The sequence below is a fragment of the Haliotis rubra genome, unplaced genomic scaffold, assembly GCF_003918875.1.
Source record: "Haliotis rubra isolate DU_JTF1 unplaced genomic scaffold, ASM391887v1 Scf745, whole genome shotgun sequence".
Classification (NCBI taxonomy): Eukaryota; Metazoa; Mollusca; class Gastropoda; order Lepetellida; family Haliotidae; genus Haliotis; species Haliotis rubra.
Genome location: NW_025767463.1, coordinates 309034 through 321227, shown reverse-complemented (window position 1 = coordinate 321227; position 12194 = coordinate 309034). Strand labels below are relative to the sequence as shown.

The following is a 12194-nucleotide window of genomic DNA, read 5'->3' as shown; positions in this document are numbered from 1 at the left end:
TATTGCTAAAAGCGGCGTAAAACTAAACTCACTCACTCACTTTAAGAACATTACTACCTGAAGATGGTCACATGTCAATAATGTCGCGCGAAGATCTACCGAGGGTCTGCTGCAGACGCATGGCGGTCCGGTTGACGGATATATCGCAACGATTACGGACAGGAATAGGTTGAAATGACGTCATTGTCTCCGGAATACACCGAGGATGTCCAGTGGGCGACCACAGTCTGAAGATGGAGATAATACCCTGTGTGCGGACAGATACTGGTCACACGACACCACAACCAAGTCGCCAGCTGAAACTAAATGCTTTGCCTCCACAACAGCATTGAGCACGGATCGGATCATGTCAGTTTAATCACTCCCGTTCAATAAGCGTTTGACAAAGACAGATCGGCTTGACGTTCGTTATCTCGGTGCTGACCGGGAGGCACTTTGGTTAACAGATTGTATGTTGGAGCTGCCTGACCAATAGGAAATGACCACGCTGCGATATCTGCTCTTTTATACCTAGGTCGCGCTATAATCGCCACAGTAAACGGTTTATACAACCATCTGGGCAGTTAGCGGCCAAAACATTGCAAGGGGTACAACCATTATACTCCTCATCCATCGAAAAAAATCGAATTGATGCCTACCTGTTTGGTCCGTCACGTGGGATTAGTAATGCGAGGACATCACGTTCTTGGTCATAATGATCGCGATGTCCTAACATCATAATGTCCGATCTCGGTATTTATTGAATGTGTTGCGTGTATTTCTAATAGGGATTTGTCTTGCTGGTCTTTTTATTTGAGTAAACACTTATAATTGTTCAGTCAGAGCAATGCAAATTATTCCACAAATTTGTTGGTGGACGAAGTGCCTCCACGGGACGTTGTCATGTCTCTATGTCTCGCACCTTACTCAACTCGAATGTCTCGTTACAGCTTGTCCAAATGGAATATTCATTTATTCAGAATAATACATGTTATAGCTACAGAAGGAAAGAGATTAAATATCCCTCAGTGAACACTGCAGTGGGCGTGTATAACTGCCCCGCGGTGACGGATTTCACTCTCAGGTGTGCCGGTGCCATCATCGGCATGACAACGAGTTATCATTTCCTAAGAATCCGGTTCTTGTGAAATATTAACAAATGTAACAGTCGCAGTCATAGCTCGCCCCCCGCCTGCGCGCATAGTCAGAATAGGTCCACAACAAACGGTATACTGGTCCGGTCCCGATAGATAATAGGTTAGTGACACGCATTAGTATTGTTTACCTATTGCTGCATATCGCATGTTGTAAACAAAAGTCGCATGTTAAGTGAAGCACAATATTCCAAATATCATTTCACATTGCACAATAACAAGAACATTCCACCGCTTAAATCAGAGTTACATATTGTACGATTCTTGAAAACGTACCGATCTTAAATTAGATAAATCGAATAAAGTGAGCATGAGTTCATTGTTAAGTTTCAAATCGTTATGATTGGTTTGTATTACAAGGGTGTATGCACATTAAATGAAACACCGATTCACGAGTCATTTGTTTTAGTGTTCCATTTTTCTGCTAGAAGACGATAGAAACTGCGTGTCATCGTAAACCCAAAGGCATTTATCAACTGGATACTTGTAAAATGTCTTAACTCGCTGTGAAAGTTGTGTCCCCTATCGTATCAGGATTCGCTAATGCTCCTTCTTCCTAATTCGGCTGGGGCATTTAGCATGTTAAAAGCGACAGGAAACATTTGCAAATAACAAGTCCATTTTTCTGCTAGAAGACGATAGAAACTGCGTGTCATCGTAAACCCAAAGGCATTTATCAACTGGAGGGAAATTCTTTGGCTGGGGCATTTAGGCTGTCCCCCTTCCCCCTTCCCAGCCCCCAGTAGCCTAGTGGTTAAAGCTTTGGCTCGTCACGCTAAAGACCCGGGTTCGATTCCCCACATGGGTACAATATGTGAAACCCATTTCTGGTGTCCCCCGCCGTGATATTGCTGGAATATTGCTAAAAGCGGCGTAAAACCATACTCACTCACTCACTTCCCAGCCCCCAACTGCAAAACGAACTTACTTCTAGAACGTTTTTCTTTACTTTGCGACAGCAGCCTCTGCCTTTGTGCACAGCAGACGTGGTTCAAACCGAGCATGTCGTATTTAGTTTCAACAAACTCAGCAAATCCGCTATGGTGTCCTTGAATTGCTTCTTGTTGTACAATTGTGTGAGTAGCGACTGCTACCGGGACCTGAATTTTGGCAAATTGACTGTGTGACCCCCCAATTTTCAGTTATCGATACTTGTAAATCGATACGCTCTTGAGTTGACTGTGTTTAGGAATCGCTGTCAAATAGTGATGACGTCAGGTGTTGGCGGAAACGTGAGCCCATCCTGCCTTACCGTTGACACAAACACATACAAAGGCAAGGCAATTATTCACCTAAAAACACACACGCACGCACACACACACGCACAAGGAAACGTAGTACAGGACAAAGTAGGGAATTGCATCACACATTATTCATTTTTCTTTGTTTTTAACATTTTATTGTCCAAAAGACAAATGGATTGTGCACAAGTGCAGCCCTTATGGTCGCCTACGCCATATCGAACATCAGTGATGCGACACATTTGGAAATGTAATTCGCGTGTCACCCTTTGAAAGTTTTGTAATTTTGTATCCCCGATCAAACAACTTTCGAGATAGTCGCTCTTTTAAATCTTCACCGAAACATGTCAGGTAATCCTTGGGGCATTTCCCCCATTTTCGACTGACTGGCCGTGATGTATAGGGAGGTGTATGCTGAAACCTGCGTTCAACCATACCATTAAAACAGTCATCTGAACTCCAGTCAATATGATAATGGATGGTCTACTGACAGAACATCAAAAACATTTTATTGCTTAAAGTAGCATGATCAATATAGTATTTACAGAATTTCGAAATTTCGAACACTGCAATTCGATCAGACCAGTGTATTAACCGTCGAGTAGGGTCCGTTCTGGAGAGCGGAGACAGTGCCAATGTTATGTTAACTCCACACGTTTACACGGGCTAGGGACTGTCACGATCGTTTGGGGGAATTGGGTCTGCGGTACTCCTGTACATTTGAAGCTGCACGTGCGTCTCTTGGGGGACAGCTAATACACATTCTTTTCATTTACCATTTTGTAAATTTTTGGATGAAAAGGTTATCACAACTTGTCAAAAGAGTGTGAACTAGGCACGAATAATACGCTGACATTTCATCCTTCCGGGTACCCATTCTCTGCTGCCGCAGAGTGAGCCATGTGGTTACTTCTGAGAACATGTTACAGCGGTACCTCGTCTTTTACTACTTATATAAATTAGTTTGAGACAAGTAAACTAGATACAGCAGTAACATCATGTTACAAGCGATTGTACGTATACTTATTCTGTAACAGCTAGATTTCTAATGCCTTAATACACGTGAAAGTCCGGGATAGAATTGATCTTCAGTAACCCATGCTTGTCGTAAGAGGCGACTAACGGGATCGGGTGGTCAGGCTCGTTGACTTGGTTGACACATGTTATCGGTTCCCAATTGCGAAGATCGATGCTCATGCTGTTGATCACTGTATTGTCTGGTCCAGACTCGATTATTTACAGACCGCCGCCATATAGCTGGAATATTGCGGAGTGCGGCGTAAAACTAAACTCACTCACTCTAATGCCTCAACGATATGGCTGCAATACTGCCAATGTGACAATACATCTAAACTCACTCACTCACTCTAATACCTCCTATGCACGTTATTTCTTGTATTCACTTTTTTTTGGTCATTTTAGAACGAAAGTAGTATATATTTTCCGATTTCTTTGAATGGTATGGAATTCTTGGTAGACAGTTAAAGCACATGATAAAGTTACTCTTTTACTGAAATCGGTGGAAGTCATTACAAGCTGACCTTCAGTGGTGAGTATACCTGATAAGAGAAGCGCGCTGCTCACCCCGCTATAACGCGGTAGGCGTGACCGGAGTCTCCAGGGTTATGTAAAACCTCTCCTGCTATCAGTTGGTACGAGCGGAGGCCACGGCACGCGGTTTTATGGACAAACATGCTACCAAATTGTTAGGGAGATTGCATTAGGGCAATAAAAGAAGATTATCTGGTCTCGTAACCGCCATGTGCTAACCTTCAGCGCCCGGGTGAAAAAAGTCGATGAGAGTTTTATGAAGTTGTCTGTCTCCCGGCAAGGACGCCTAGTCTGTGTGGACCAGCAGACCATCGGCAGATTGTCACATGGGGACGATCAGTCATCGTTCAGACACAGAGCATCAGCTGGATGAAGACAGCAAAGAGCAGATTTATGTAAACATTGCGTCGAAGGGAAAGGAAAATGATGTATTTAATAAACAGGAACTTTCCTCCTGGGGCCGACTGAAAGAAACCCTGGCTCTCTGGTTACAGTTGATAATTAACAAGTCTGGAAAAGTCTGGAAAGAAACAAATAGAATTTTTATTTTTTGCCTAAATTAAATTTAAGGTTTTTTTCGTTATTCAACTTTTACCTCTTGTACTATATACTCTAATTTCCTAGGAAACCTTTACAGGCCCAGATAGACTGTAGTGATTTTAGAAGATTAACGGGGCGAGTATATACGCCTTCAGCGGTTCATGTTACTGTCTGCATCCATCTATACCGAGTTACATTTCAAATTTTACGTTGCAAGTGGCGAAATGATTCGGATACGAATAGAACCTCATATATGTGTTTGGGTTCAAGATAGTGTTATTTATGTATATTTTGTATACCTTGCTGATAGGGAATGTATAGACTAACCCATCTATACTCGGGTCTGGTTTAGGTAAACTTCTAGTTAAATCAGCCTCTTGTCATACCGAAGGGGGGTGGGATGGGGGTAGTTATTACCATACGCTGAGAAATCACAGAAGATTCTCTATTCCATCATGATCCTATTGATTGCACATTAGGTTGCAGCGATTTTCATCTCATAACCAGCCCTGCCAACAGTTATGAGGAACCGCTACGTTTGAGAGATCGTTTTAAAACAAGACCACCTCCCAAGACGGGCTTGGTGCAAGGCGGTATTGCCCCGTTAGCATGCATCCATAGCTCAGGTCTTGGGTACCGCTCTGGCGTCTTGCAATGAAAGCCAAAATATCGAATATCCCAAGATGAGTTTGCAACCTGTTAGTGTTGATACATGCCGGGGAGGGTTGTAACATAGCTAGACCGCTATCAGCGAGGTCAGCTTCTGTTATCCTCTGTTATCAAGTGTTTCTTATCTGGATTCTATTATGGCGGTGTTTTTTATGCCTGCTACCAGAGACCATATAATAGATTATGGTCTCTGCTGGTACTGATGCCCGACATATACAGTGGAGACGCGTGTTCTTGCGTGTAGCTGGGCGGTGGGGTAGCCTAGTGGTTAAAGCGTTAGCTAGTCACGCCGAAGACCCGGGTTCGATTCCCCACATGGGTACAATGTGTGAAGCCCATTTCTGGTGTTCCCCGCCGTGATATTGCTAGAATATTGCTAGAAACGGCGTAAAACTAAACTCACTCACTCATGTGTGAAGCGAACAGGTCACAATTTAGTTTTTCGCAGAGGATAACTGTTGTTGTGGACTCCCCAGGGAGCTGTGAATGTCACACCAATTTCTGGTGTCCCCCGCCGTGATATTGCTAATAGCTCATTCACTCGCATTTTGTCCCCATGAATGAAACTGGTGAGAATTACATTATTTTGCTGATCGTAAAATTCGACCAAACAAATTGAGTGGACAGGCACACACAGGCCCTCGTGTCTTTGCAAGGATTAAAGATTTTTAAAAGATGTATACAATTTGAGATGACCCCCGACTCGAAATGCTTCACAGTACAATACATAATAACTTGCCATGATGATTGTACTGTGAAGCCTTTTTGAGTCGGGGGTCATCTCAAACACAATATATTTCTTTTCATCTTAAATCCTCACAAAGACACGAGGGCCTGTGGACAGGCACGGTTACTTCAATAGCGTGACATCTTACCTTGACAACTAACCTCGATATCTTACCACATCTTGCCTAATATCTTACCTCGACATATTACCACGTCACTGGTCACCGTATCAGTGACTGGATTATCCGATCTATCAGTTTCAGAACGCTTACGTACCGCTGGAGTATAATTGCTTAGTGGTCAAACGCCAAATAAAGAAACTTCGGTCTTTTCTCCCACATTACACAGACCCACCTGATATTACTCAGATTCTGTTCCAAGCTGTGTTAACTTCAGCTCGCTTCAATAGAAAATCTACTTCATTTGTAAATCTGAACTTTGTAATTGTTTTTTTTATATAATTGACTTCAATACAAACGAGAATCGGTTAGAAGCAGTCGAAATACATTGTAATGGGGGCGACCCTGAACTTTCAATATGTCATAGCTCCTGGCCTCCGTAGCGAGGTCTGTTAATTTGTAGAGGTGAATATTTCATGAAGAAGTAATCACGTTGAACACTGGGGCTTCTCTGCGTATTTTCCTAGTGGCAACCAGCTGCCACTCTTAATGAAGAAGAGCTAGGTGTCAGAGAAGTTAAACAACGGTTTTACAAGGTCACAAGACCCGTCAGAATATCTAGACAGACAAACCACTAATATTTATCAACCATCTGGGATCTAGTATAAATGATAGACAGTGGTTCGGCAACAAGCACCACACCACACGTGGAGCTAAATCAACTTAATTGAAAGAGTTCGTGGTTGAACCTGGCTGTAAGCAGTATCGACTTGAAGATTCGTAACTGATTCGCCTGTGTTAAGTATCGTTTCTAAAACGTAATATAATTTGACACTTAATTCCCTTGATGGAGGATTCTAATGGCTGCCATGGCGATGGAAACGGTCCTCAATTAGGCCAGTCAAAGACTGGTACTGTTTTCTGTTTAGCTGTTTACCGAGTGTGTGAACGTGGAGTGAGTGAGTTGTTTTACGTCGCTTTTAGCAATATACCAGTCATATCACGGGCGATAGGGTATAATGTGTGAAGCCCATTTCTGGTGTCCCCCGCCGAGATTTTGCTGGAATATTGCTAAAAGCGGCGTAAAACCATACTCACTCACACTCACTCACTCATTGCACTGTTCATTCGGCACTACCAAGCCGAACTTGTTCATTCCGCTGTTCAATCGGCACTACCAAGCCGGACTTGTTCATTCCGCTGTTCATTCGGCACTACCAAGCCGAACTTGTTCATTCCGCTGTTCAATCGGCACTACCAAGACGAACTTGTTCATTCCGCTGTTCAATCGGCACTACCAAGCCGGACTTCTTCATTCCGCTGTTCATTCGGCACTACCAAGACGAACTTGTTCATTCCGCTGTTCATTCGGCACTACCAAGCCGAACTTGTTCATTCCGCTGTTCATTCGGCACTACCAAGACGAACTTGTTCATTCCGCTGTTCAATCGGCACTACCAAGCCGGACTTGTTCATTCCGCTGTTCATTCGGCACTACCAAGACGAACTTGTTCATTCCGCTGTTCAATCGGCACTACCAAGCCGAACTTGTTCATTCCGCTGTTCAATCGGCACTACTTGTTCATTCCGCTGTTCAATCGGCACTACCAAGCCGGACTTCTTCATTCCGCTGTTCATTCGGCACTACCAAGACGAACTTGTTCATTCCGCTGTTCATTCGGCACTACCAAGCCGGACTTCTTCATTCCGCTGTTCATTCGGCACTACCAAGACGAACTTGTTCATTCCGCTGTTCAATCGGCACTACCAAGCCGGATTTCTTCATTCCGCTGTTCATTCGGCACTACCAAGACGAACTTGTTCATTCCGCTGTTCAATCGGCACTACCAAGCCATTACTGCGAGACTTCCCGCACAATTGAAAAGTAGTTGATATTTCATCGTCATCCGATCTTGTAATACAAAAATATGAATTTGTATGTTATGGGGTTCTTTGATCCTTATGTTTTGTTTGATATACAGCAGATGATAGCCGAGGAAGAAAGAATTCTGGTTTCATGAGACTATTGCAATCAAATTACATTGCCAGACTTTCTCTATCTCGGAGATTAATGGGGTGTAAACCGAAACCCCCCATCAAAACATTGATTGAATGTAAGGGCCAGATTATTTTAGATCTGACCTTTCAATGTGATTGCTACTTGCTAGTATCACTTATTGTCGGGGTATATAGAGATGAATCATGAGTTAGTCTGAATATGTTTAGTCTGTTACATACGCTAAAGTTATATGTATGTAAAGTATCAAACACGAAGCTGTTCAGTGCCTGTGCCTGCTGTCGTCTTTCCTCAGATCTGGGTTAGAATTAGTAACCCATGCTTGTCATAAGAGGCGACTAACGGGATCGGGTGGTCAGGCTCGCTGACTTGGTTGACACATGTCATCGTATCCCAATTGCGTAGATCGATGTTCATGCTGTTGATCACTGGAATGTCTGGTCCAGACTCGATTATTTACAGACCGCCGCCATATAGCTGGGATATTGCTGAGTGCCTCGTTAAACAACAAACAATGCAACAAATTAACAATGCAAGCGAATTTAAATAGGACAATACAATAACACCGTCATCACAGATATTTCAGTGGTGTTTCAAACCTTTTCAGGCAATCGAACCCCGACGTTGTCAACTTCGGAATGGAGCTGTCCAAGCAGCAGTCCGACAACCCGCAGTCAACCTACAACGGCTACTACTCTAGCCAGTTCGACGTCAGGAAGGTCTACGAGTACTACGAGAACCGGATCATGAAGGACCTTCGCGAGATCGGCAAACATCGGAAAGATGGCGTCAAGTTCGTCATGTGGCAGGAAGTGATGAACAACGACCTACAGGTGCGTGCTGGGGGTGGTATCAACAGTTAATTGTACATTACTGTTTCCTTCATCGTTGATTAATGTCCCCGGGATTGAGGTAACCGGAAGTCAGCGCCTTGGGCATGTACTAGTTGCGTGGGTATGTGCGCTATATAAATATCCTATAATAATAAAAATAAAAAAGTCAATGTAGTGATGGGGAAATAATACAGTGCAAGGGGAAAGTCTGAAAACGGGGTCTGAAGAAGGCCCGGTGGCCCAGTCGGCCAGAACCCCTCAGTTCGCTGTGCTTGAAACCTATGGTACTAGGTTCGAATCCCGGTTTGTTCTCGTTTGTTTCGAGGTTTGTAAGCGCCATACCCGTGGGTTGAGATCTGATTCATTTCGGGCTGACTCACTGGTATAATTGACATGATGTTCAAAGCACCATTGGGGCGGTGGGGTAGCCTAGTGGTTAAAGCGTTCGCTCGTCATGCCGAAGGTACGGGTTCGATTTCCCACATGGGTACAATGTGTGAAGCCCTTTTGTGGTGTCCCCCGCCGTGATATTGCTGGAATATTGCTAACAGCGGCGTAAAACCATACTCACTCGATCAAAGTGGCATTAATCTGTGTGGCTAGAAAATACATATCGATCGTTTCAAGACTATACGAGTATTTGTCTCTCTATCGCCTCACATACTTGCAACAGGCATATATTAGCGACACATCTTATCGGTGGAAAAAATATCCGTAACTAAGCAACCAATTTCTTTAATGGTTTCCCTGACTACGCGTGTTGAATCTTTAGGGTGGTCGTTACAATTTTAGTTTATTGACTTAATTTATCACCCTCAAAGCGAAGCTCCACGCGAGGCCCCGGTTTGAATATGTCCCACTGCGCTACTGATTTTTGTCAGGCGACTAAATTGGATCGTTGGTCCTCCAAGAGTCCTCGTACGCCAGTGGCTGAAGCAGTGTTGCTTGTGATATCAACAAACATCCACCCTCAGAGCGAGGCGCTTGTGTAGATTCAGATCGAGGCTACCAGTCAATAGTGTGAACGCATGAAAGGGGCATTGTTCATAACCATTGGTAAGAACAATTCTCAGAACGTTGGCCTCGGTATTGCTTATTTTCATCAGATATCTTAATTACTGTCCGGACATGAAAACGTGGTCATGATGATTATATCAACAAACACGTTCATTATGCGTGCTGTTGTCCGTGGCCACAGGGTCCCCATTCTGCTGGTGTGTCACGCGAATACTTGAACACGGCGTTGAACGTGGTGATTTAATTATGGTTCAAGCTGATAAAAAGTATGTAGATATTCAGTCGCACCATGCATCGGGAGGTGAAGGTGATGATGATGATGGTGATGATGATGGTGATGATGATGATTAGCAAGGGCTTGGAGAAAATTAATAAAACACACACTTTAGTCTCAGTAAAGGCAGCGATGGTTGTAGTTATTGTAAGTAGTAGTAGTAGTAGTAGTAGTAGTAGTAGTAGAAAATTAATAAAACACACACTTTATTCTCAGTAATGGCAGCGATGGTTGTAGTTATTGTAAGAAGTAGTAGTAGTAGTAGTAGTAGTAATTCAAAATAGCAGGAGATATTATTTGAAAACTGCAAATCCGTTTAAACAATATTATTAGATAAGTAAATCAATAAACTAACCTCGCTTATACTCACTCACTCACTCACACACATTGCAATATTTAATTAGTGAACAAACATATATTTCAGTGAAACGTATGACGTATTTCATGTTGCTTAAACGAATAATGTGTCATCTGGTATTTGCAGCTTCCCAACGACACCATCATTGAAGTATGGATGGGCGATATGGCTGACGTGAACCGAGCCATCTCCATGGGCTACCAGGTTGTGTACGCCACGTGTTGGTACCTCGACCACGTGGAATACGGCACTAAGTGGCCAAAATACTACCAATGTGACCCCGCAGACAGCACATTCGGTGAGTTTTTAAACTCTAATTCAGCGATCATTCAATAATTATGTTTTTGAGTTTCAGCGATGAAGGATGGTGAGCGTGACAACCTTCTTTCACAACCCTCCTTTACATAGTCAGGTACCCGTGAAGATCCGGGTTAGAATTGGTCTTCAGTTTAATTCATATATTCCGAGACTAGTCCAGAACATTTGGTACAGGTCGAAATACGGAACCGCAACAGACACCGTTCTAGTTCTGGTCAATTCAAATTTGGCAATGTCCTCCACATGTCTACCATAAATCATTTTGAGAGTTTCACTGTGTACGTAAATCAATGTGCTATTGACATGTTTATATGTTATAAGTATTATGTTAACATAAATCAGTTATGAAAAGTGATTTTGTACAAACGCAAAACCGTTCTCCCTTTACTGCTTCGTCACTGCCAAAACCCTCATACGCAAACAAAACATGGCAAAAGGCCCCGATAAAAGCCAACTTATTAACTAATGTCACACATTCATATATTTACATTTCATTCATACTTTATCGTTAACTACAAACACACGAACACCAGGTGGTCCGTTACACGCCATTATGTGGGAGCCAGTATGACACCATTGACACTTCTTTCCACGTCTCCGTTATTCTAAAAATATCATTGAGCTTTTGATACGGCCTATGTGTAAATGTCATTCAAATATGCTGTATTCGATCGCAGGCGCCATTGAGGTGATTGTGCAATACATTAGCCGTATTATATTTCTCACGTTCATATCAGGGACACCAGATTAGTACTTGACGGTATTTAGGTATGCTTATAATTCTTGACATTTACAACAAATTAATATCAATTGACGTCTCTTTCGTAGATGTTTATCCTTGGCAACAATCGTCAATGTTTACGTCAATACTTGTCTAGTCACAACAACTTAAGCTGTCACTCTGTAGAATAAAGAGGAATTCATATTCAAAACCGTTGAATATTTCTGGATGAAACTTGCTGTACAAACCAGTTTAGCGGTGAACTGGTGCTGTAGGTTTCAGAATAATATTGAACATCATTGATGTTTACTTCGCGGAACCGATTTTGTTTGTTTGTTTGTTTGTTTATTTAACGTCGATCAAAAAGTACAGTACTCCATCTGTATGGCGGCTGTTTGTAAATAATCGAGTCTGGACCAGACAATCCAGTGATCAACAGCATGAGTATCGACCTACGGAACTGGGATACGATGACATGTGTCTACCCAGTCTGATAGCCTGTCCACCCGATCCCGTTAATCGTCTCTTACGACAAGCATGGGTTACTGAAGATCAATTCTAACCGGATCTTCACGGGTTTCGCTGAACTGAAAATACCCAATGGCAATGTATTGAAAGTAAAAGTAAAAGCAGCCAAACTCAATATTCGGTTCTCCCTGACCGGGGTGTTTGTGTGT

General features: G+C 42.9%; 1 protein-coding gene across 1 annotated transcript in view; it reads left to right on the top strand.

The window, feature by feature from the left end:
• The window catches only part of LOC124259963, a 131845-nt gene that overhangs the window by 110902 nt on the left and 8749 nt on the right, over positions 1 to 12194 (top strand). Inside the window, exons 9-11 of the mRNA XM_046694185.1 lie at positions 930 to 1063; positions 8604 to 8829; positions 10605 to 10776. Coding sequence (XP_046550141.1) covers positions 930 to 1063; positions 8604 to 8829; positions 10605 to 10776 — 532 coding nt within the window. The remainder of the gene's footprint in view (positions 1 to 929; positions 1064 to 8603; positions 8830 to 10604; positions 10777 to 12194) is intronic.